Genomic DNA, 26,248 nt, shown 5'->3' on the forward strand with positions numbered 1-26,248 from the left:
CTCGGCCTCCGCAAGTGCTGGGATGACAGGTGTGAGCTACCGCCCCCGGCCCCTCGCCCGCCTTTTGAAGGAGCCTTTCGTCTTCAAGGGCGAGGCCACTCCCTCCCCGCGAGTTCCATGCCCCCTAGAGGGTCATCGTTCCCGACGGGGAGGTGGCGCCCTCCCCTGGGCCCCGGGCCCCGACCGCCCGTGCTGCCTCCTTCCGGGCCCTCCTCCGCGATGACGGCGCCGCGAGCAGGCCAGGCGGACTGGGCGGGGCTCCGAGCGGGGACTGGGACCCAGACCGACTAGGGGACTGGGAGCGGGCGGCGCGGCCATGGCGGGCTGCTGCGCCGCGCTGGCGGCCTTCCTGTTCGAGTACGACACGCCGCGCATCGTGCTCATCCGCAGCCGCAAAGTGGGGCTCATGAACCGCGCCGTGCAACTGCTCATCCTGGCCTACGTCATCGGGTGAGCGTGGGGCAGTGCGGGGGGCGCCGCGGGTGCTGCCCTCGCGTCCGCGCCGTGCGGCGGCTCATCCTGGCCTCGGTCACCTGGGCGAGTCCGGGAGCGGCGAGCCGAGGCGGTGACACCTTCCCTGGGCCCCAGCCGCCGCGCCGGGGCCCCGGGGGCGGGAGGCTGCTTGCTGCTGTTTTAAAGCCACAGCCTGGGCCGGGCGCGGTGGCGCAAGCCTGTAATCCGAGCACTTTGGGAGCCCGAGGCGGGACCATCGCCTGAGCCCAGGAGTTCGAAACCAATTTGGGCAACATCGTGGGACCCCGTCTCTGTAAAAAATTAAAAATCATCCGGGCCTGGTGGCGCGCGCCTGGGGTCCCAGCTACTCAGGAGGCTGAGGTGGGAGGATCGCTTGAGCCCAAGAGGCTGAGGCTGCAGTGAGCTATGATCACACCACTTAACTCGAGCCTGGGAGACAGTCCGAGACCCGTCTGTTTACAAAATAAATAAAGGCAAAGCCTGGCTAGGCTGTTACCCTCTCCTGCCTGACCCCCCATAGTGCCCCTTGGCTGTAGGGGCTTCGCCCTGAACGTCTCAATCTTCGCTCTCCACCTCCCATCCTGCTGATTTGCTGACAAAACCAAAGCTTGGAATTTCCGCTTGGTTCCTTCTGGGTGGGTGGCTTCTGGTCATTTCTTTTGATCACTATGCAGTATCACTATGTGGTAGTAGCAAGGTCAGACTTCAAGAGTGTTTAAAGTTTGCTTCCTTTGTCTTGTGGGGTTGTGGGGCTTTTTGTGGTACCTGCCCTAGCCTAGTCAGTCATTCCCCATGCTGCCCCCTTAGGCTAGAGATGCCCTGCCGCCCTCAGGCCTCGCTGAATGTGCCATTGTACTTGAAGGCACCCGTTACTTTTTTAATTTTTTTATTTTTTTGAGACGGAATTTCTCTCTTGTCGCCCGGGCTGGAGTGCAATGGCACGATCTCGGCTCACTGCAACCTCTGCCTCCCGGGTTCAAGCAATTCTCCTGTCTCAGTCTCCTGAGTGGCTGGGATTACAAGTGCCCGCCACCACGCCCGGCCAATTTTTGTATTTTTTAGTAGAGACGGGGTTTCAGGCTGCTCCTGAACTGACCTCAGGTGATCCGCCCACCTCAGCCTCCCAAAGTGCTGGGATTACAGGCGTGAGCCCCCGCACGGGGCTGGCACCTGTTACAATTGAATACAACGCGAGAGAGAAGATGATAATTACCTTGCCACCTGGGGCCACTTTAAAGGCTTACCTGGGGTGTTCTGGTGGCTACAGCTGCTGGGCTGACACGTATTGCCTAGTGCAGTGGTCCCCAAACTGCACATTGGAACCATCTGAGAATCTTTGGCTCCCATCCCCAGACCCTTTATTTTTTTGATGGAGTCTCCCTCTGTCGCCCAGGCTGGAGTGCAGTGGTGCAATCTTGGCTCGCTGCAACCTCCACCTTCCTGGTTCAAGCAATTCTCCTGCCTCAGCCTCCTGAGTAGCTGGGATTACAGGCACCCACCACCATGCCCGGCTAATTTTTGTATTTTTAGTAGGGACAGGGTTTCGCCATGTTGGCCAGGCTGGTCTTGAACTCCTGGCCTCAGGTGATCCACCCATTGCAGCCTCCCAGAGTGCTGGGATTACAGGCGTGAGCCACCGCGCCCAGATGCATCCCCAGACCTTCTGATTTAATTGCTGCAGAGTATGATCGGCTGCCCAGGTAATTCTGATGTTCAGCAACGTTTCGGAACCAATGAACTGTGTTTCCCAAGTTTACCTGATCATGGAAGACTCATCTGAGGAATTGTTTAAAAGTAACAGATCCCCCCGTCTTTGGGGTGAGGTTTGGAATCTTAACACTGCCCAAGGGAAGCCCAAGCAGGTTTGGCTTCCAATATCTGTCAGCAGCAGCAGTAGATACAGACAGTATTCAAGAGGATGGCTTTCCAGGTGCAGACTCAACATCAGAACCACCTGGCCCACACCCAGATTTGGACTCATTGGCTCACACCTGTAGTCCCAGTGCTTTGGGAGGCCAAGGTGGGAGGATTGCTTGAGGCCAGGAGCTCAAGACCAGCCTGGACACAAGACCAGCCTAGACAACATAGCGAGACCCCATCTCTAAGAGAAAAATAAAGGTTAAAATGGTAAATTGTACTGATGGAGGTGTGCAAAAAAAAGAATTTTTTTTTTTTTTTTTTCTGAACACGGTGGCTCATGCCTATAATCTCAGCACTTTGGGAGGCCGAGGCGGGTGGATCACCTGAGGTCAGGAGTTCGAGACCAGCCTGGCCAACATGGTGAAACCCCGTCTCTACTAACAGTACAAAAAATTAGCCAGGCCTAGTGGCTGATGCCTGTAATCCCGGCTACGTGGGAGGCTGAGGTAGGAGAATCGTTTGAATCCAGGAGGTGGAGGTTGCAGTGAGCCCAGATTGTGCCACTGCACTCCAGCCTGGGCAACAAGAGCAAAACTCCATCTCAAATATATATATATTTATTTATTTTTATTTATTTTTTTTTTTTGGAGACTCACTGCTAGCCAGTTAACTGAACTCACATCCCTGGTTGGACCTGAAGCATTTGGGGGCAGGAGCTCCCCTGCAGCTTTTTGCTTTTGGCATTTGCTGCTAGTGGGAGGATCAGTGCACATCTACCTTAGGGTACCTGTAAAATTACAACTGCGGAAAATACCCATAGTGGTGTTGCACTGTATGGTAGCCACTAGTAACTTGCACCTGTTGAACACTTAACCGTTCCTACTCTACACTGAGATGTGCTATAACCTTAAAATACACACTGGATTTCAAAGACATAGTACAGAAAAAGAGGCTGGGCACAGTGGCTCATGCCTGAAATCACAGTACTTTGGGAGGCTGAGGTGGGAAGATCGCTTGAGCTCAAGAGTTTCAGACAAACCTGGGCAACACAGCGAGACCTTGCCTCTACAAAAAAATACAAAAATTAGCCTGGCATGGTGGCACACGCCTATAGGCCTACCTATTTGGGAGGTTGAGGCAGAAGGACTGCTTGAGCCTGGGAGGTTGAGGCCACAGAGAGCTGTGATCACACCACCCTCCAGCCTGGGCAACAGAGCAAGACACTGTCTCAAAAAAAAACAAAGAGTACCACTATCACATGAATACATTTTTTATTGATGACATGTTAAAATATTTTGGATATATTGGGTTACACAGAATATATCATTACAATTAATTTTTCCTGTCTCTTTTCTTTTTTCTTTTTTTCTTTTTATACGGCGTCTTGCTTTGTCACCCAGAGTGGAGTACAATGCACTGCAACCTCCGCCTCCCAGGCTCAAGTGATTCTACCATCTCAGCCTCTGGAATTATGGGACTACAGGTGCACACCACCACGACTGGCTAATTATTGTGTTTTTGTTTGTTTGTTTGTTTGTACAGATGAGAAATCTCATCTCTACAATCATGAGGTTTCCATGTTGCCCAGGCTGGTCTCGAACTCCTGAGCTCTAGCAATCTGTCTGCCTCGGCCTCCCAAAGTGCTGGGATTACAGGCATGAGCCACCGTGCCCAGCCCTTTCTGTTTCTTTTTACTTTTTGACATGGCTACTAGAAACTTTTAAATTACAGGGTCTTGCCCTGTGGTAGCTCACGCCTGTAATCCCAGTACTCTGGGAGGCTGAGGCAGGTGGATCCCTTGAGCTTAGGAATTTTGAGACCAGCCTGGGCAACATAGTGAAACCCCATCTCTACCAAAAATACGAAAAATTAGCTTGGCATAGTGGCGCACACCTGTGGACCCAGCTACTTGGGAGGCTGAGGTGGGAGGATTGCTGTAGCCTGGGAGGCGGAGGTTGCAGTGAGCCAAGATTGTGCCACTGCACTTCAGCCTGGGCGACAGAGCCTGTCTCAAAAAAAAAATATGTGGCTCGCGTTATGTTTTTATTGGACAGCGCAGCTCTGTACGATTCCTTATGACGCATTCACTATCTCGGTCATGAGAATCTTTAAAGCAGTAAATGCTTTGCTTTTGTCCATCTTGCTATAATCAAAACTGACTCAGGACTTGCATTAAGGCTCTTTTTTTTTTAACCTCATCTCTTAACTTTTTGATGCAACTCATCTTAGAGAAATTGTGGTCTCCTCCTACAGCAACCCTCCCTCAAAAAAAGACCGAACACGCAATTCTCATCTATCTAACTCTGTTAACAATCATATGAGGAGGAAATAATCACATGATAATGAGTGGCATGAAACCCTGTGTCTCTCAATTAAGCAACTCACTGTACTTGATGAGTACATCAGTCTTCCTGCCCCAAGCTTTTGGGTGTCAGACTGGAATTAAATGGAAGCTTACACTGCAGCTGAATTCCTAGAAGCCCTGGACTTGTCAGGGGAAAAGCCCATGGGGGGAAAGCCCATCTCTAGGCTGGGCAATGAACTTGGAGACTGCTCGATCACACAAACTCATAAGTAACAAAACCATGAATTTCTTTTCTTTTTTTTGGTGGAGGGACAGAGTCTCACTCTTGCCCAGGCTGGAGTGCAGTGGCATGATCTCAGCCCACTGCAGTCTCCACCTCCCGGGTTCAAGTGATTCTCCTGCCTCAGCCTCCCGAGTATGTGGGACTACAGGCACCCACCACCACACCCAGCTAATTTTTTGTATTTTTAGTAGAGACGGGGTTTCACAATGTTGGCCAGGCTGGTCTTGGACTCCTGACCTCAACGAAACCAGTGAATTTCTGAAGTCTCAGCATCTAGGACTTAGAAGAAGGAGAAACCTAGCATTTCCTGATTCTATAAATAACAACACTGATAGTCTCTAGTAGATGTTTAACAGCAGTTCGAAGGGGAGGGGTTCTGATTTGTAGTACTGGCCAATTTCCACGGTGTCAGTACTTGCTCTGTGACCAACGATGACTCACAAACATTGTTGTAAACATTTGACCTACATTAATTCTTTTACCCTCACAAGAATCCTGTGAAGTTCTACTATCATTCCCAGATTATAGATGGGAAAAACTGAGGCACAATGAGGTTAAGCGCCTTGGCCAAAGTTATGCCTCGTGAATGGTGGAGCTGAGCCATGAGCCAAGACCTCTGCCTCCAGTCTGTCCTAACCCCTATAAGCTAATGCCTATAGATGGTTGTTTTTTTTTGTTTTTTTTTTTTTGAGACAGAGCCTTGCCCTGTCGTCCAGGCTGGAGTGCAGTGGCATCACAGCTCACTGCAGCCTCCGTCTCCCAGGCTCAAGTGATCCTCCCACCTCAGCCTCCCAAGTAGCTGGGATTTTTATTGCACAGCACAGCTCTGTAGGATTCCTTATGACGTATTCACTGTCTCAGTCACGAGAATCTTTAAAGCAGTAAATGCTTTGCTTTTGTCCATCTTGCTATAATCAAAACTGACCATGCCCGGCTAATTTTTTATTTTTTGTAGAGATCCCTATGTTGCCCAGGCTTGTCTCGAGCTCTTGGGCACAAATGATCTTCCCCCCTTGACCTCCCAAAGTTCTGGGATTACAGGCGTGAGCCACTGTACCCAGCCCCTTTGGATTTTTAATTGTTCAAACTGGTAGCCATAGTCCCACTTCAGAGGAGAGAACCATATATGTGACCAGAATTCTTGGGGGAAAAGTAAGAAACTACTCTTAAAAGTTCCTTAAAGGGTAGAATTCTCTTTTTTAGAAAGAGTAGCCTAGGGGTGTCCAATCTTTTGGCTTTCGTGGGCCACATTGGAAGGAGAATAATTATCTTGGGCCACACATAAAATATGCTAACACTAACAATAGCTGATGAGCTAAAAAACAAAACTTTTTTTGATCACACAAAAAAAATCTCATAACGTTTTAAGAAAGTTTACGAATTTGTGTTGGGCCTCATTCAAAGCCATCCTGGGCCGCATGCGGCCTGTGTGCTGTGGGTTAGACAAGCTTAGAGTGGAGCATAGTGGGTGAGAGAAGAGGCTTCAGATGCTTCTGGCTTGAGTTCAAATCCTGACTCTGCCACTCACTAGCTGTGTGACCTTTGGCAAGTGACTTAACCTCTCTGTGTTTCCATTTCCTCCTCTGTAAAATGGAAGTAAAAATAATGATATCTGTCTCATAAAGTGGTCAAGATTAAATGAGTTAATACATATAAAGAGCTTAGATCAGTGCCTGGTGCCTATAAACACTCCAGTGGTAACTGTTATAATTTGTATTATCTCTTGGTGATTCCCATAGGTCACAGGCATTGAAAGTGCTCAAAGGGCCAGGCGCAGTGGCTCACACCTGTAATCCCAGCACTTTGGGAGGTCGAGGTGGGCGGATCACCTGAGGTCAGGAGTTCGAGACCAGCCTGGCCAACATGGTGAAACCCCGTCTCTACTAAAAATACAAAATTAGCCAGGCGTGGTGGCGCATGCCTGTAATCCCAGCTACTTGGGAAGCTGAGGCAGAAGAATTGCCTGAACCCGGGAGGCGGAGGTTGTAGTGAGCCAAGATCGCACCATTGCACTCCAGCTTAGGCAACAAGAGCGAAACATCGTCTCAAAAAAAAAAAAAAGAGAAAGTGCTCAAATGTAATAAAGACAGTATTCATCGAGCGTTTTCTCTGTGCCATCAGTGTGCTGAGTGCTTTACCTGCACCATCTCATTTATTTCCCGCAAACCCTCCTGTGGTTTGGGTGCTACTATCCCCGTTTGGCAGAAGTGGAAATGGAGTCCCCTAGAAGATACGTAGCTTGTAGAAAGTCATGTAGTTAGTCAACACCGTACTTCCAGCCACTGGCCAGCAGAAGCTTCCCCATCAATTCAAATCCATTGAATCCTAATGGCAATTTAAGAGGCCTGTTTTATTTTATAGGTGGGTGTTTGTGTGGGAAAAGGGCTACCAGGAAACTGACTCCGTGGTCAGCTCCGTTACGACCAAGGTCAAGGGCGTGGCTGTGACCAACACTTCTAAACTTGGATTCCGGATCTGGGATGTGGCGGATTATGTGATACCAGCTCAGGTGTGTCTCCCACTGTGTCTTCTGTCTAACACTGACACCTTGCTCTTTACTGACTTTGCACACTTGATTAATGATTGACGTGGCCTGAGTCCTGACATCACCAATGCCCAGAATGATTGTTTTAGTCCAAGAAAACGGTGCAGCCAGATCTCTTTTCAGCTTAGGATCTAACAGAGTGTATCCAGGCAGCTGTGGTCCCTCAGCTTGAAAGCATGGCAGGCTGAAAGACAGGAAGCTTTCCAGGTGGACATCTCGGTCTCTCTCAGGCCCTGAAAGATGAGAAAACAAATGTCTTAAATCATGATAGAAATTCAAGTGGAAATATCACCTTTCCACATTTTGGGTTTGCATTATTGTCCCAAATCCACGAGGTAAATCTTTTCAGACGGTGTAAAAACTTTAGGCCAGGCACAGTAGCTCACGGCTGTAATCCCAGCACTTTGGGAGGCTGAGGCGGGCAGATACCTTGAGCCCAGGAGTTTGAGATCAGCCTGGGCAATGTGTTGAAACCCCATCTCTTTAAAAAAAATAAAATAAAATAAAAATAAAAGAAAAGAATTAGAGACCATTAGAGACCAAAACCCAAACGAGAAGGAAACAGAGACAGCAGCACAGGACTCCATCGGGAGCAAAAGGAAGGGAAGACATTGTTTACTGCTGCATACTAGTCTTCAGGCTGTTAATCTGCAAAGCTCCAAGTTAAACATTGACTCTTTAGTCCTGGTAACAGCTCTGCACCGCACAGTCAAACCCTGACATAGCCCTCCAGATGGCCTATGTGCTAAGGGACCGAGGGCGACCAGTAGAGATAAGCTGCCAACTCTTGGCTCAGAGCTCTTGCCAGGGAAAACAAGAACTCCAGAAACTCTTTCTTCAGGTGTGTTCTTCCCCCTGCCTCCTCAAGAGAGGGTCTTGTGGGGTGCCCAGAGAGGAGACCGAGCTAATGAGCCATAAAAGTCAGGTGGAAGGGCCAGGTGTGGTGGCTCATGCCTGTAATCCCAGCACTTTGGGAGGCCGAGGCCGGTATATCATGAGGTCAAGAGGCTGAGACCATCCTGGCTAACATGGTGAAACCCTGTCTACTAAAAATACAAAAATTAGCGGGGGTGTGGTGGCATGCGCCTGTAGTCCCAGCCACTAGGGAGGCTGAGGCAGAAGAATCGCTTGAACCTGGGAGGCGGAGGTTGTAGTGCGCCAAGATAGTGCCACTGCACTCCAGCCTGGTGACAGAGCAAGACTCTGTCTCAAAAAAAAAAAAAAAAAAAAAAAGATCAAGTGGAACAGGGGATTTGCAGTTGGCTGGAGGGGGCAGTCCTGTTAGCATGCACCTGTCTCAGCAGAGAGACGGTTGCCTCCTGTGCAGGCATAGCCTTATCCCGGTGAGCTCTGGGAATGTCATGCTCGGTGTGTTTACTGGGCAGATGAGGAAGGGCACAAGCCCCGCTTTTGTCCCTTGGTGGAAAGGAGCACCCACAACTCAGCCTTCCGTGGTGGATCTGGGCGGGGGCCGTGTGAGTTCCCCAGGGCTTTCCTCATGAGCTTTCATGACGTCTGTGTTCTTTGTAGGTGGAACACAGTCATCTATTTGCAGCCCCTTGGCTCATCTCCAGACTGAAATTACCCTTAATTTGAAGTAGATAAGAGATAGGAAACAGGCCAGATGTGGTGGTTCATGCCTGTAATCTCAACACTTTTGGAGGCCGAGGCAGAAGGATCACTTGAGCCCAGGAGTTTGAGGCTGAAGTGAACTGTGATCACGCCACTGCACTCCAGCTAGGGCAACAGAGCAAGACCCCAACTCTAAAAGAGAGAGAAAGAAGGAGAGATAGGAAACGAAAAGTAGACCATACTGGATTGTTCCAAGTATAACTCAGGAGAATCGTAGGAGCGGCCTTCTCTAACACCAGATGCGGAGTGTGTTTGTACATTGAACACCTGGGAACGTGACAGGTGGCGGGAGAGAGGCTGCAGCTCATGCCACATCCTCACGCCTCCTCCTGTGGCCTTCTCCTTGTCTCCCAACATAGTTTGCCCTAGGCCTTTGGAGGACGCCAGCTATTCCTAGAGCTTCCACCACTTGTCAGACCGTGGGGTTGGGGATGTCTACAGACTGGTTGGTTTCTGAGTTGCCCTGATCCCCAAGATGGCTCCCACTACTGACTGTTATTCTCAGGAGTGTGAAATGCTAAAAGCTTTGGGCATCTCCTTTTAAAATGCCTGGGCCCAGCCAGGCGCAGTGGCTTACGCCTGTAGTCCCAGCACTTTTGGAGGCCAAGGCAGGAGGATCACTTGAGCTCAGGATTCAAGACCAGCCTGGGCAATATAGTGAGACCCCATCTTGATTGGATGGGTGGTGGATGGATGGATGGATGGATGGATGGATGGATGGATAGATAGTTAGATGGAAAGAAAGAAAGAATAGATAAATGATAGGATAGGAGAAAGAAAGGGAAAGAAAGAAAAGAGAAAAGAAAGAAAGAAAAGGGATAGGATAGATGACAGATAGATGATAGGATAGATTAGATAGGTGATAGATAATAGACAAATAGAAAACAGATGATAGATATAGGATAGATTAGATAGATAGATAGACAGATAATAGATTAGATTAGATAGATGGACACCAGCCCCCAGTGAGAGGAAGATCCAACTAGAATCTTTTGGGGTCTTTGCCTTTTATTCCTTATATGAGGAGGTCATTATCAGCAATTCTTCAGTCTCATCCCTAGCAAATTGCTTTCCAGAAACTCTAAATCAATTATTTGGCACCTTCATATGTATAAGGAGGAAACAGAACGTTCTCAAAGAGAAATGTCACTTGCTGACCCTGACGGAGTCTTCTCTAGAATGTTTTATTTATAATTTCAGTTAGGAAAGAAAACCAGCCAGATTTGAGCCCCATGAGGCCTCATGTTTTTATTCCTCTGAGATAATCTGGTTGGCAGGGAATGTTTTTAGCACTTGTTGGCTCTTTCTCTCAATAAGTCAAGTTTGATGAGAAACCATTGTTTCAGTTTGCAGACCCCCCCCTTTTTTTAACTGCAGTCAAATTCACTTATAGAAACTAACCATTTTAAGTCAGGCACAGTGGCTCATGCTTGTAATCCCAGCACTTTGGGAGGCTGAGGCAGGTAGATCACTTGAGGCCAGGAGTTGGAGACCAGCCTAGCCAACATGGTGAAATCCTATCTCTACTAAAAATACAAAAATTAGCCAGGTGTGGTGGTGTACACCTGTAGTCCCAGCCACTCAGGAGGGTGAGGCTGGAGAATCGCTTGAACCCAGGAGGCGGAGATTGCAGTGAGCCAAGATCGTGCCACTGCCCTGCAGCCTGGGCGACAGAGCAAGGCTCTGTCTCAAATAAATAAATAAATAAGAAAGAAATTAACCATTTTAAAATGAAAAATTCAGCACATTTAGTGCATTCACAGTGTTATGCAAGCATCACCTCTATCTAGTTCAAAACATTTCCATCACCCCAAAGGGAAGCCTCGTATGTTACACAACCACTCCCCATTCCCCACTTCTCTCACTCCCTGGCAACCCGTAAGTGCTTTGTCTCTATGGACTTGACTGTTCTGGAAATTTCACATCAATGTAATTGTATCCTGTGTGGCCGTTGTGTCTGGCTTCTTTCACTCAGCATCATGTTTTTGGGGTTCATCCATGTTGTAGCCTGTGTCAGTGCTTTATTCCTTTATTTTATTTTTTGAGATGAAGTCTCACTGTGTCACCCAGGCTGGAGTGCACTGGCGTGATCTCGGCTCCCTGCAACCTCCGCCTCCCAGGTTCAAGTGATTCTCCTGGCTCAGCCTCCTGAGTAGCTGGGATTACAGGTGCCCGCCACCACACCCGGCTCCTTTTGTGTGTGTGTGTGTGTGTGTTTGTGTGTGTGTGTGGGTGTTTTTAGTAGAGACAAAGTTTCACCATGTTGGCCAGGCTGATCTGGAATTCTTGACCTCAGGTGATCCGCCTGCCTCAGCCTCCCAAAGTGCTGGAATTACAGGTGTGAGCCACCATGCCTGGACCCTTCATTCCTTTTTATTCATGGCTGAATCACATTCCATCGTGTGACTAGACTAGGACAGACATTTGGGCTGTTTCCACCTTTTTTTTTTTTTTTTGAGACAGAGTCTCGTTGTGTCATCCAGGCTGGAGTGCAGTGGCGCGATCTCGGCTCGCTGCAACCTCCGACTCCTGGGTTCAAGCAATTCTCCTGCCTCAGCCTCCCAAGTAGCTGGGACTACAGGTGCCCGCCATCACGCCCGGCTAATTTTTGTATTTTTAGTAGAGACGGGGTTTCACTGTGTTGACCAGGCTGGTCTTGAACTCCTGACCTCGTGATCCGCCCGCCTCAGCCTCCCAAAGTGCTGGGATTACAGGCTTGAGCCACCGCGCCCGACCTGTTTCCACCTTTTGGCTCTTGTGAAAAGTGTTGCTCTGAATATTTATGTACAAGGACTTGTTTGAGTCGCCGTTTTCCATTAGGTTATAAAATTTGATGGGCGAGAGCGGGAGAGCACGCGGTCAGTGTTTGAGTTGTCCTCTTCAGTCAGCGTCTGCCTTTCTTGGCTCTCCGTGAGTCCTCTGAGCGTGACTTGCCCGTGCTGTCTCCCCTCTGCAGGAGGAAAACTCCCTCTTCGTCATGACCAACGTGATCCTCACCATGAACCAGACCCAGGGCCTGTGCCCCGAGGTAGGAGGCCCCCGGGAAGAGCCCCAGGCCCCACACCCCTCTCCACACCTGTCCACCTGTGTGTGGGGCCGGGCCCCGTGGACTTTCTTTTCGCTCCTTCTTTTTCCAGATTCCAGATGCGACCACTGTGTGTAAATCAGATGCCAGCTGTACTGCCGGCTCTGCTGGCACCCACAGCAACGGTACGAGCTTGTGGCCTCCTGGGGAGGGCGGCCCCTGAGCAGATCGCCCCCACTGTGGAGCGTCTCTGATAGAGAAATCCTCCCAATTCCTTCACATGACCCTGGGTGAGCCAGGTGTCGAGGCTGGGGTCCTGGAACCCCCTCTACATTCACTGCTGTCATTGGAGCCCCACAAGCCATCCCAGCTCTTGCCCTACTGTTTTTTTGTTGTTGTTGTTTTTTCTTGTTTTTTGTTTTTGTTTTTGTTTTTTTTTGAGCCAGAGTCTCGCTCTGTCACCCAAACTGGAGTGCAGTGGCGTGATCTCGGCTCACTGCAACCTCCACCTCCCAGTTTCAAGCAATTCTCCTGCCTCAGCCTCCCGAGTAGCTGGGATTACAGGCATGCACCACCACGCCCAGCTAATGTTTGTACTTTTGGTAGAGATGGGTTTTACCATGTTGGCCAGGCTGGTCTCGAACTGCTGACCTCAGGTGATCCACCCGCCTCAGCTTCCCAAAGTGCTAGGATTACAGGCATGAGCCACTGTGCCTGGCCTCTTGTCCCATTCTTTAGCTTGGCATCACCCTGGCTGAGATGTGGCTGGCACACAGGTAACTGTCTTCCTCCGATTCTAACTCCTGGACACTGACACTGTCTAAATCCCAGATTTGCACAGCTCAAGATTGGCTGCATGGGAGGCTGGATGGGGCTCTCACTCTCTACTCCAAAAAGGTAGAAAATAGGAGACCCCTGTGGACATGGGACCCCCCTGCCACCCTTGTGCTTGTAGGAGTCTCAACAGGCAGATGCGTAGCTTTCAACGGGTCCGTCAAGACGTGTGAGGTGGCAGCCTGGTGCCCGGTGGAGGATGACACACACGTGCCACAGTGAGTCCAGCCCTAGGGAAGGAAGTGCCTTTTTTTTTTTTTTTTTAGACAGAGTTTCACTCTGTATCCCAGGTTGGAGTGCAGTGGTGCGATCTTGGCTCACCACAACCTCCACCTCCCGTGTTCAAGCGATTTTCTGTGCCTCGGCCTCCCGAGTAGTTGAGATTATAGGCACCCACCACCACGCCCAACTAATTTTTTGTATTTTTAGTAGAGACGGGGTTTTGCCATGTTGGCCACGCTGGTCTGCAACTCCTGACCTCAAGTGATCCACCTGCCTTGGCCTCCCAAAGTGCTAGGATTACAGATGGGAGCCACCACACCCAGCCAGAAGCCACCACACCCAGCCGGAAGCACCTTCAACTCTACGTGTCAGCCTTGAGCAGAGGTGGTCAAGGAGTTACACCTGTGTGTTGTGGCTTTTTGTGTGTTTCTGGTGTCTGTATGAAGTCAGGCTGCCCTAGGATGACTGCTCTCAACCACAAGGCAGAGACCATCAGTGGCAAGATGGGCCACAAGTAGTCTGTCACTCACGAGAAGGGTGCAGGTGACTGACTTCCTTGTATGTTAGGACTCTGTCGGTTGCAAATAACTGACAGGAAACAGTTCTCAGTGCCTTAAGCACATGTGCACAAACACATACACACATACACATGCGTGTATAGCGGGGGGGCAGTGTATTGTCCGGCTGACCAAAAAGATCCAGCATGGCCAGGAGAATCTCGTGCCGGGCTGAGGCAGAAGAATCTCTTGAACCTGGGAAGGCGGAGGTTGCTGAGCTGAGATGGTGCCACTGCACTCCCTCCTGGGCGACAGAGGCCACTGCACTCCTGCCTGGGCGACAGAGTGAGGGACAAAGGACAACGCCCTAGTCTCCCTTCCTGGCTCTGCATCCCGCCGTGCCAGCTTCACTCGCAGGACCCACAGCATAGCCCAGGAGGCAGCGCTGCACTTACAGCCCCCCAAGGCTGAGTCTCCCTTTCCAGCTGTCCCTGGAGATTCTAGACCTGTCCATCATCGTATCAATGGCCATATCTCTCAACCCATCTCTGTGGCTGGGGAATGGGTTTTGCTTATCAGCTTAGGCCTGGGTCACATGCCCACCTCTGCAGCTGGGGCTAGAGTCAGACCCACCCAAGTGACATAGGCAAGCATCGGGGAGATATGGCTTCCAAAGGACATTTGGGGTTCTGTTACCAGAAAAGCTGGGAGCAGATGCTGGGAAGAAAACAACGGATGTTTGCTACAGTGTATTTTAAACTAAACTAGACAGGTTCGTCCTGGCACGGTGGCTCATGCTGTAATCCTAGCACTTTGGGAGGCTGAGGCAGTCGGATCATCTGAGGCCAGGAGTTCAAGACCAGCCTGGCCAACATGGAGAAACCCCGTCTCCACTAAAAATACAAAAATTAGGGTTAGGGTGGCGGTCGTCTGTAATCCCAGCTACTTGGGAGGCTGAGGTAGGAGAATTGCTTGAACCTGGGAAGTGGAGGTTGCAGTGAGCTGAGATCGCTCTTCTGCACTCTAGCCTGGGCGACAGAGAGAGACTCTGTCTCAAAAAATAAAAATTTTAAAAAATAAATAAATAAAAATTTAAAAATCAACTAAACTAGCCAGGTTCAAGGTTGCTCTAGAATAACATTCTTCGTGGTTGTAATTGGCTGTGCTTCATGGGGTGGAGTCCGGGCAGCGCTCTGAGAAGTGCGTGCAGCCTAGGGCCTTTCTCACCGAGAGCTCAGACCAAGGTCTCCATGAGCCCCGGGGAGCAGGAAGCCACTGAACCTCATCCTGGGTGTGTTGAGACAGAAGGAAAGGCTGAGAACTGCAGATTTAGAGATTGCTAAGGCAAAGGAAGGAGATAGAAAAAGAAAAGGAATCCTAGCATCTTAGAGCTGGAGAGGATCTCACAGAGATGTGCTCTCCAACACAGGAGACTCTGGCCACGCGTGGCTATTGAAAATTGAAATATGGCTGGGTCCGAAAGGAGATGGGCTGTCCATAGGAAGTGCACTTATCATCGAATTGGATTTTTTTTTTTTTTTTTGAGACGAAGTCTCGCTCTGTCGCCCAGGCTGGAGTACAGTGGCATGATCTCGGCTCACCACAACCTCTGCCTCCCGGGTTCAAGTGATTCTCCTGCCTCAGCCTCCTGAGTAGCTGGGATTATAGGCACCCCCCACCACACCTTGCTAATTTTTGTATTTTTAGTAGAGATGCGGGTTTCACCATGTTGGCCAGGCTGGTCTCGAACTCCTGACCTCAGGTTATCCACCTGCCTCAGCCTCCCAAAGTGCTGGGATTACAGGTGTGAGCCACTGCACCCAGCCCGATTCTGAATATTTATTATTTATTTTATTTATTTGTATTTATTTTTTATTTATTTGTATTTATTTATTTATTTATTTGAGATGGAGTCTTGCTCTGTCACCCAGGCTGGAGTGCAGTGGCACCATCTCTGCTCACTGCAAGCTCCACCTCCTGCGCTCACGCCATTCTCCTGCTTCAGCCTCCCGAGTAGCTGGGACTACTGGGGTCCACCACCACACCCAGCTAATTTTTTTGTATTTTTAGTAGAGACGGGGTTTCACTGTGTTAGCCAGGATGGTCTCGATCTCTTGACCTCGTGATCCACCTGCCTTGGCCTCCCAAAGTGCTGGGATTACAGGCGTGAGTCACCACGCCCGGCCTGAATATTTATTATGAAAAAAAGAATGTATAATATCTCATTGATTTTTTTATGTTGGTTACATGTTGAAGTAATATTTTGGGTTATTGTATAAAATTTTACTTGTTTCTTTTACTTTGTAGTGTGGCTATTAGGAAACTTTAAATTGGAGTGTGGCTTGTAGTTGTGTCTCATAAGATACTTTTTGTTTGACACAGGATCTTGCTCTGTCACCCAGTGCAGTGATAACGATCATGGCTCACTGCAGCTTCGAACTCCTGGACTCAAGTGATCTTCCCGCCTCATCCTCCTGTGTAGCTGGGACCACAGGGGCGCACCACCATGCCCAGCTAACTTATTTTTTGTAGAGACAGGGTCTCACCATGTTGCCCAGGCTGGTCTTGAACTCCTGGGCTCAAGCGACCCACCTGCCTTAGCCTCCCAAAGTGCTGGGATTACAGCATAAGCCACCACACCTGGCCTCACAATATACTTTTATTGGACATCACTGTTACAGATCTAATGCGGTGTAAAATGATTTTTAAGTGCACACTGATATAAGAAATAACATTGGCCAGGCACAGTGGCTCATGCCTATATTCCCAGCACTTTGGGAGGCAGAGACGGGTGGATCACTTGAGGCCAGGAGTTCAAAACCAGCCTGGCCAACATGGTGAAACCCCCTCTCTACTAAAAATATAAAAATTAGCCAGGCGTGGTGGTGCGCACCTGTAATCCCACTACTCAGTAGGCTGAGGCACGAGAATTGCTTGAACCTGGGAGACGGAAGTTGCAGTGAGCCAAGATCATGCCACTGCGCTCCAGCCCGGGTGACAGAATAAGACTCTGTCTCAAAAACAGAACAAAAACTAAAACGTTTTGGAACTAGATAGAGGTGATGATTGCACAACATTATGAATGTACTAAATGCCACAGAATTGTCCAGTTTAAAATGGTTAATTTTATGTTATGTGAATTTCATCTCAATTTCTCTAAAAAGGTGAGTTGATCTTAAAGTATTACATGTGAGGTACACAGGTGTGTGTGTGGGTGTTACGGTACAGGAAATGACAAAAACTTGAACACCCCTGTTGTAAGCCATCCCTCTTGAGGGAGTGGGGACTTTGAAGACCTGAGAGAAGTCCAGGCGCAGTGGCCCATGCCTGTAATCCCAGCACTTTGGGAGACTGAGGTGGGTGGATCATCTGAGGTCAGGAGTTCGAGACCAGCCTGACCAACATGGTGAAACCCCATCTCTACTAAAAATATGAAAAAACTAGCCAGGCGTGGTGGTGCACGCCTGTAACCCCAGCTATTCGGGAGGCTGAGGCAGGAGAATCACTTGAACCCAGAGGTTGCAGTGAGCCGAGATCACGGCATTGCACTCCAGCCTGAGCAACAGGAGCAAGACTCCATCTCAAAAAAAAAAAAACCTGAGAGAAGCCCCTTGGTCCCAGCCTTTCTCTGACAGCAGTGGTGACAGGCTCAGCTCTCCTCCGAGTGCAGCCCTGTCACTGGCCTTGTTCCTGTCTCAGGGCTGGGAAGACTGTTGATGTTGTCCTTCCAAAGATCCCACCTGGATCAGGGGAACATCCCCCACAGAAGGGTTAGCCATACAGTGCCAGATTCTCCAGGAGAAATTCACCAAAGAAATGGAGTCCCCTTGGGGACAGATTCAACTTGTATTGTCAGCCAGGAGCTGACGTGGCACTTCTGAGAAGAGGCGGGCGCACCTGCTGGCGGGTGCTTTGTGCACTTTTCAGACAGGTCAGGATCCAGCCTGTAGGCAAATTTACTTTTGCTTTGACCTGTAAAACCGGATCTGCCCAGCCTTCATTCTTTCCCTGGAGAATGCCTGCGGCCCCAAAGCCAGGCCTACTGATTTCCAGTGAGGCCACAAATCCCCTCCCTGGTTAGCAATTCAGTTTTCACCGCCTTGGGGGAAAGGGCCTGCCCTTCCTTGAGGGGAAGAACCTGGAAGGCTCGGCTCAGTGTCTTCTCTTGGAAGAGAAGAGTGTGCATGCAGAAGGGTGTAGAAAATGCTAGACGTGTTTCATCTTCTTGACAAAATGACATTGTAAGATGTGTGTATATGTTTTTAAAAATATTACATGGGGGCTGAACATGGTGGCCCACTCCTGTAGTCCAGCACAGGGAGGCGGAGGTGGGAAGATTGCTTGAGGTCAGGAGTTCAAGACCAGCCTGGGCAATGTAGGAAGACTTCATCTCTACAAAAAAAAAAAAAAAATTTAATTAGCCAGGCATGGTGATGCATACCTATAGTTCCAGCTACTTGAGAGGCTGAGGTGGGAGAATCCCTTGAGCCTGGGAGGTCGAGGCTACAAGAAGCTGTGTTCATGCAACTGTACTCCAGCCTGGGCAACAGAGCAAGACCCTGTCTCAAAAATATATATAGGCTGGGCTTGATGGCTCATGCCTGTAATCCCAGCACTTTGGGAGGCTGAAGCAGGCGGATCACTTGAGGCCAGGAGTTGGAGACCAGCCTGACCTACATGGTGGAACCCTGTCTCTACTAAAAATACAAAAAAAGTTAACCAGGCATAATGGCGCACACCTGTGTAATCCCAGCTACACGGGAGGCTGAGGTGGCAGCGAGCTGAGATCGCGCCATTGCACTCAAGCCTGCACTCGAGGTGACAGAGTGACTCCATCTCAAAAAAAAAAAAAAATATATATATATATACACACACACACACACACAGACACACACACACACAATACATATATATATGTGTATATATATATATATAACATGGGTATGTGAGTATTTGTATATATTTGTATTTTATTAACAGTAATGTTATCATTGTTTTTCAGACCTGCTTTTTTAAAGGCTGCAGAAAACTTCACTCTTTTGGTTAAGAACAACATCTGGTATCCCAAATTTAATTTCAGCAAGTAAGTGGTGGCCAGGTGTGTGAGTTCACCAGGGTCTTGGAGAAACTTCTGGCTCTTCTCTCTTCTCTGAGGTTTTCGTCACTCTGATTTTCTGCTTCCTCTCGACCTTAGGAGGAATATCCTTCCCAACATCACCACTACTTACCTCAAGTCATGCATTTATGATGCTAAAACAGATCCCTTCTGCCCCATATTCCGTCTTGGCAAAATAGTGGAGAACGCAGGACACAGCTTCCAGGACATGGCCGTGGAGGTGGGTGCGGGCCCTGGCTCTGCTGACCCAGCCCTGGAGGCGTCTCGTGCCAGGTGCTGAGGAAACCCTTGCCGTGTCTCTGCTGCTTATCCCCAGGGAGGCATCATGGGCATCCAGGTCAACTGGGACTGCAACCTGGACAGAGCCGCCTCCCTCTGCTTGCCCAGGTACTCCTTCCGCCGCCTTGATACACGGGACGTTGAGCACAACGTATCTCCTGGCTACAATTTCAGGTGGGCGTGAGCTTGGGCCCCTCGCTCATGTTGTCGGGGGTGCTGGTGGCTGGGTACGTGCCAGTGGGCCGCCCACTGAAGACCAGCACTCAGGCAGCACCCCAAGGGCAGGCTGCCGGTCCCCCGTCCAAGGCGGCGAGAAGGCCATGCTGGGAAAATGCCTTTAGTGGTGTCCTGCTCCGGGGCCATCCCGGCCCCCGAGACCCCTCCTTGCCCTTTCCTGCCGCAAGAAACATGTTGAGATGGTTCTTAGAGCAGCCAGGAGAAGCTGGGGGCTTAAGCTTTCCAGCACCAGCCTCAGCCATGACCTCCATTCACTGCCTCAAGGAGCGGATGATCTTGTGATCCTCCAGTCCAAAGGCCTCTGGGGCCTGGCCCAGGAATTGGTTTCTCAAAGGTTGAACCTGTGCCAGAATCTCCAGAGTGCAGGGGACACAGGTTTGAGGCCCCTGAAAGGCCTTGCTGGGTTCCCTGCTGCAAATGCTGGCATCTCAGTGTCCTGGGGCAGGTGTAAGCGAGTCCCACAAACAGTGGCTTGCAACTACAAGACTTGATTCTCTCACAGTTCTCACAGTTCTGGAGGCCACAACCTAAAATCCAGGCATCAGCAGGGCCGTGCTCGCTCTGAAGGCTCTGGAGAGAGTCCTTACTTGTCTCTCCTGGCTTCTGGTAGCCCACGGTGTTCCTTGGCTTGTGGATGCATCACTCCAGTCTCTGCCTCTCCTGTCATGAGGCCTTCTGCCTTGTATGTGTCTCTGTGTCTTTTCTTCTTGTAAGGATATCAGTCACTGAATTTAGGGCCCACCCTACTCTAGTATGACCTCATCTTAACAAATTATGTCTGCCAAGATCCTATTTCCAAATAAGGTCACACTCCCAAGCTTCAGGTAGATGTGAATTTTGGGGGACACACTGTTCAACCCACTACAGCTGATGATCTCATGATCAGAATCTATAGCCAGGTAAATTTCCACGTACCCTTTGTTGCATTTTTCACAGTCCTTAAAAAGGAGGCGCTCCAGGCCGGGCGCAGTGACTCACACCTGTAATCCTAGCACTTTGGGAGGCCAAGGCGGGCAGATCACCTGAGGCCAGCATGGCGAAACCCCATCTCTACTAAAAAAAATACAAAAATTAGCTGGGCATGGTGGCGCATGCCTGTAATCCCAGCAACTTGGGAGGCTGAGGCAGGAGAATCGCTTGAGCCAGGGAGGCAGAGGTTGCAGTGAGCCGACATCGCACTGCTGCACTCCAGCCTGGGCGACAAAGCAAGTCTCCGTCTCAGGGGGAAAAAAAAGAGGCCCTGCAAGGACCATCCTTGGGCGCGTTCAGCGGTGCTTCGGGCTGCACTTGCCTCCCCCTAGTGGTGACGTGTGGAATCCGAGCCATACGGGATCCTAAGACCTCTGTAATTGTGGGATCTGCTGTCCTTTTGAACCTTCTGGCTCACTGAGTAAAGCAGATATTTGAATTTTTCTTTTCCAGCAGTTAGATTTGTGTTATTCCATCTCTACTGTCACACACTTCTTGTGGAAACCTCAAGGTTAGGTCAGAGCCCTGAAACGGAAAGACCTCAGGACGCCTATCCCCCGACCTCGGGCAGCACCAGGCCCTGCCTGAGTCTCCCAGGCCTGGCCCATGGCGTGGAAGTTGTGGGCCAGATAGAGCATGGAGCTAGGGTGCGGGCCGAGGCTCCTGATGGATCCCTGGAGAACACGGGGCAGCAGATGGTATGTCTTGACGGTTCTTCACCAACCATCCATCCCCTGCTCATGCGTGTGCGCTCTCTCGTGTGCTCGCTCTCTCGCGTGCTCGCTCTCTCTCTCTCTCATATATATATATATATATAGCCATTATATATATGTAGCCATTATATATATATAGCATTCTGTATATGTAGCCATTATTTTATATATATATAGCCATTTTATATATATATATATATATATATTTTTTTTTTTTTTTTTTTTTAAGGGAGTGACTTGCTCTGTCACCCAGGTTGGAGTGCAGTGGTGCGATTTCAGCTCACTGCAGCCTTTGCCTCCCGAGTTCAAGACATTCTCCTGCCTCAGCCGCCTGAGTAGCTGGGATTACAGGCACCCGCCACCACACCCAGCTAATTTTTTGTATTTTTATTAGAGACGGGGTTTCTCCACGTTGGCCAGGGTGGTCTCGAGCTCCTCACCTCAAGTGATCCACCCGCCTCGGCCTCCCAAAGTGCCGGAATTACAGGTGTGAGCCACCGCACCCAGCCATATGTTTTTAAATGGTCTTATTGAGATGCAATTCACATGCCATACCGTTCACTCACGCATTTGAAGTGCAGAATTCATAGTTTTCACTATATTCACAGATAAGTGCAGCCTTCACCACAGTCGATTTTAGAACATTTCCGTCATCTCAAAAAGAAACCCTGCACCCTTCTGTCGTCCCCCGGCCCCTGGCAACAGCGGTCTACTTTCTGTCTCTGCAGATGTGCCTCTTCTGGGCATTTCATATGAATAGAATCAATATGTGGCCTTTTGCGTCTGGCTCCTTCCCCTTAGCCTGATGTTTTCAAGCTTCATCCATGTCGTAGCCTGTGTCAGTACCTCGTCTCTTTTTATGGCCAAATCATATTCTGTTGTGTTGACAGACGACATTTTGTTCATCTCTTTATCTGTGTGACGAACGAGTGGTTCTTTTTGTTGTTGTTGTTGTTGTTGTTGTTGTTGTTGAAGACTGTGTGCACAGAATCAATGTTTCTTTGAAAAAATAAAAAAATAAATTAAAAAAGCCCTGGGTCAAGAGATTGAGACCATCCTGGCCAACTTGGTGAAACCCCGTCTCTACTAAAAAACCCAAAAATTAGCTGGGCGTGGTGGTGCGCGCCTGTAGTCCCAGCTACTCGGGAGGCTGAGGCAGAAGAATTGCTTGAACTGGGGAGGTGGAGGTTGCAGTGAGCCAAGATTGGTGCCCCTACACTCCAGCCTGGCAACAGAGGGAGACTCCATCTCAAGAAAAAAAAAAAAAAAAAGTCCCTGCACTGATGCTGTGTTGGGGCTGGCTTAGTCCCCTCCTGCAATGCTGGCTGGTCACATTCTTACTGTTAGATGTTGGAGGTCAGGGTCCCTTGAGGGAGGCAGGCAGGATGTACCAGGTGGGATGTTGAGAGCAAACTGTTCAGGTTCAGGAGAGGACAGTGGAGCTGGAGAAGGAGGCCTCCCTGTGCCCCTGTACCTCGTGGGCCCCGCATCCTCCTGCTTGCACAGCCCGCCTCAGCCAGGAGAGGCCCCGAGCCGCTCCAGCGTCCGTTCAGCCGGCAGAGTGGACCATTCGCCCATGCCAGCTCCACTCTAACGTTCTCTCACAGGGCCCAGGGTCCTGCCCCAGCCATCTCCCCCTGATCCATCCTCCTTCCCCTCAGGTTTGCCAAGTACTACAGAGACCTGGCTGGCAACGAGCAGCGCACGCTCATCAAGGCCTATGGCATCCGCTTCGACATCATCGTGTTTGGGAAGGTAGCTCGCCGCCACTGGCTCTCCTCCGTCACTCCCTGCAGGGACAAGGGGCCTCTCCCTGCCCCTGCAGAAACACTTTTTTTCTTTTTCTGTGTCTTGGCAGGCAGGGAAATTTGACATCATCCCCACTATGATCAACATCGGCTCTGGCCTGGCGCTGCTAGGCATGGTGAGTGGTTTAGGCCCTGCCTTCACCCTCACGGTGAGGTGAGACCCTGGGCTGGGGTCCTGGCCCTGGGCCCTAGACCTCAGATGTGTTTCTAGACTTGACCCTCCTACCTTCTTTCCCTTGGTCCCCAGCCCTCCTCCCACCTTCCCTTCTCCAAGACCACCCCCCTCAGGTCCCAGCCTTCTCCCAAGAGATGGGAGTGCCTTTCCATTCCAGTAAAGATTCCAGGCTTCTCAGGAAGGGGCACGCAAAGAATAAGATGGGTTGATGGGTTGCAAGCATCCTGGCTCACTCTCACCCTGTGCTAAACTCAGGCGACTGTGCTGTGTGACATCATAGTCCTCTACTGCATGAAGAAAAGACTCTACTATCGGGAGAAGAAATATAAATATGTGGAAGATTACGAGCAGGTAGGCCCCTCCTGGCCCCCAGCAGGCACACGCCTCTCATCTCCCAGGTGTGGGAGCCCTGGCCGTGGGCCCGTCTGGGGAGGCCCTTCTGCAGAGGCTGGCACCAGTGTGGCGTGGTGTCCCCGTTAACCCGGGCAGTCCTGCCACTCTCAGCAGCTGCTCCATCCCTAGGCCCCTGTACTAGATTGACTCTTTAAACCCAGCCTCGTTTCAATGAGCGACATCTCAGGTTGCTAATGATAATGCATGCTCTGAGAATGCCTGTGGGCACACACTACTTCAGTGCACCTTGCGGAACAGGAAGGGTTGGGTTCCAGGCCTGGGACCAACTTGAGAACCCCTGGCGGTGAAGTCCCAGGAGCGCACCTCCCTCCCGCCTGCCACAAGGGGTCCCAGGGGCACCTTGATCTGCTTGTGTCCTTCTTTGCAGGGTCTTGCTAGTGAGCTGGACCAGTGAGGCCTACCCCACACCTGGGCTCTCCACAGCCCCATCGAAGAACAGAGAGGAGGAGGAGGGAGAAATGGCCACCACATCACCCCAGAGAAATTTCTGGAATCTGATTGAGTCTCCACTCCACAAGCACTCAGGGTTCCCCAGCAGCTCCTGTGTGTTGTGTGCAGGATCTGTTTGCCCACTCGGCCCAGGAGGTCACCAGTCTGTTCTTGGCTGGGTCAACTCTGCTTTTCCCGCAACCTGGGGTTGTCGGGGGAGCGCTGGCCCGACGCAGTGGCACTGCTGTGGCTTTCAGGGCTGGAGCTGGCTTTGTTCAGAAGCCTCCTGTCTCCAGCTCTCTCCAGGACAGGCCCAGTCCTCTGAGGCACGGCGGCTCTGTTCAAGCACTTTATGCGGCAGGGGAGGCCGCCTGGCTGCAGTCACTAGACTTGTAGCAGGCCTGGGCTGCAGGCTTCCTCCGACCATTCCCTGCAGCCATGCAGCAGAGCTGGCATTTCTCCTCAGAGAAGCGCTGTGCTAAGGTGATCGAGGACCAGACATTAAAGCGTGATTTTCTTAATCCCTGTCTGTTGTCTCATAGCATGTGCTAGAACTTTCCTTCCTACCCTTTTACGACAACCAGTAAATCCACTTGTCCGGCTCACTGTGCTCAGAAAAGGTCCATGGGATGGTCTGTTTCTGGCACTTATGCACATTTTCCCCTACTTCTTTATTTATTTATTTTTGAGGCAGAGTCTCACTCTGTCGCCCAGGCTAGAGCACAGTGGTGCAATCTCGGCTCATTGCAACCTCTGCCTCCCGGGTTCAAGCGATTCTCCTGCCTCAGCCTCCCGAGTAGCTGGGATTACAGGTGCATGCCACCATGCCTGGCTAATTTTTGTATTTTTAGTAGAGACAGGGTTTCACCACATTGGCCAGCCAGGCTGGTCTCGAACTCCTGACCTCAAATGATCCACCTGCCTTAGCCTCTCAAAGTGATTGGATTACAGGTGTGCGCCACCACACCTGGCCTATTTATTTTTTTATTACCCAGGCTGGAGTGCAGTGGCGCAATCACTGCTCACTGCAGTCTCCACCTCCTGGGCTTAAGCGATCCTCCTACCTCAGCCTCCCATAGTGCTGGAGGCACTGCACCCAGCTGCCTACTTTTTAAAGCCTAATAATTTGTCATTAGCTTGTCTTCCTGTACAGTTCACAGGACACTTTTTCTCTAGTGACATCTTACCTGTGCCTCCATTTTGACATAAAATTACAATTCTATGCTGTGGGTAACACAATTTTTGGTAACATGGAAGTGGCTTCCTCTCCCTTCCCTGTTTGCTTCCCAAAAGTCTCCAACCAAAAGCAGCAGCACGCATACCTAGCTCCGCACAGGTTCGAAATGTTCATGATGCTATTTCCAGCTGCAGCTTCACACCAACTAAATGTTTGTGTTTTTTTGTTTTTGAGACAGAGTCTTGCCCTATTGCCCAGGCTGGAGTGCAGTGGCATGATCTTGGCTCACTGCAACCTCTGCCTCCCGGGTTCAAGCAATTCTCCTGCCTCAGCCTCCCAAGTAGCTGGGATTACAGGCATCTGCCACCACACCCAGCTAATTTTTGTATTTTTAGTAGAGACAGAGGTTCACCATGTTGGCCAGGCTGGTCTGGAACTCCTGACCTCATGATCCACCGCCTCAGCCTCCCAAAGTGCTGGGATTACAGGTATGAGCCACTGCACCCAGCCACACACCAGCTGAATTCTGCATCAGGTATTCAGAATCCCCCTAGAGGAAGCAGTTTGCCCTTCGCCTCTGCCATGAATTCACTTCCAAGTACTGAGAGGAACCATTATTTTAGAAATACTCTGCTTCTGCTGGATAAATGGCCAACCTGGGCTTTTCTTGCTTTTGGAAAAAAAAAAAAAAAAAAAGTTTACCAACTCCCTTTATTGAAGCTCTGGTTCATGCTGCCTTTTAAAAAAAATGCTTGTTGCCTGTAATCCCAGGACTTTGGGAAGCCAAGGTGGATCACTTAAGCGTAGGCATTCAAGACCAGCCCGGTCAACATGGTGAGACCCTATCTCTACAAAAAATTAAATTAGCCGGGTGTGGTGGTGTATATCTGTAGTCCCAGCTACTTGGGTGGCTGAGGCCAGAGGATCACTTGAGCCCAGGAGGTTGAGGCTGCAGTGAGCTATGATGGTGCCACTGTACTCCAGCCTGGGCACCAAAGTGAGACCCTGTCTGAAAAAAAAAGTGCTTGCTTAGGTACATGGGTCAAATGAAGCTGGAATGTTTAGGAATGGTGATATGGGCTGAATGTGTCTACCAAAATTCACATGTGGGAAACTTCATCCCCAATGCAACCTTATTGGGAGGTGAAGCCTTGGGGAGGTGACTGAGTCAGGATTGCGCTGCCCTCATGAATGGGGTCGGTGCCCTATACGAGGGCTAGAGAGGGAGCTCATCCCCCGTCTGCCTTGCCACTG

At 50.2% G+C, this 26,248-nt stretch overlaps 1 protein-coding gene and 1 long non-coding RNA gene across 4 annotated transcripts in view; one reads left to right on the plus strand and one right to left on the minus strand.

The window, feature by feature from the left end:
• LOC129525898 (uncharacterized) overlaps window positions 1-174 on the minus strand; it is a 47,766-nt gene extending 47,592 nt beyond the window's left edge. For both annotated transcript variants that reach the window (XR_008670440.2, XR_008670441.2), the window contains exon 1: window positions 1-174. This is a non-coding gene — a long non-coding RNA (uncharacterized lncRNA).
• Window positions 161-24,338, plus strand: P2RX4 (purinergic receptor P2X 4). Of its 2 annotated transcripts, none has more exons than XM_055358223.2 (12): window positions 161-450; window positions 7,284-7,431; window positions 12,056-12,127; window positions 12,237-12,309; window positions 13,080-13,176; window positions 18,680-18,760; window positions 18,872-19,013; window positions 19,110-19,246; window positions 22,653-22,746; window positions 22,850-22,915; window positions 23,230-23,325; window positions 23,756-24,338. In XM_055358223.2, exons 1-12 carry the CDS (start codon window positions 317-319, stop codon window positions 23,780-23,782), a joined length of 1,167 nt encoding a protein of 388 aa, XP_055214198.1. In that variant the 5' UTR covers window positions 161-316; the 3' UTR covers window positions 23,783-24,338. The 2 variants fall into 2 exon arrangements, with proteins under 2 accessions (XP_055214198.1, XP_055214199.1); XM_055358224.2 differs by lacking the exon at window positions 161-450 and adding an exon at window positions 3,719-3,817.
• Window positions 24,339-26,248: the final 1,910 nt, after the last annotated feature.

This window comes from Gorilla gorilla, chromosome 10, assembly GCF_029281585.2.
Source record: "Gorilla gorilla gorilla isolate KB3781 chromosome 10, NHGRI_mGorGor1-v2.1_pri, whole genome shotgun sequence".
Taxonomy (NCBI): domain Eukaryota; kingdom Metazoa; phylum Chordata; class Mammalia; order Primates; family Hominidae; genus Gorilla; species Gorilla gorilla.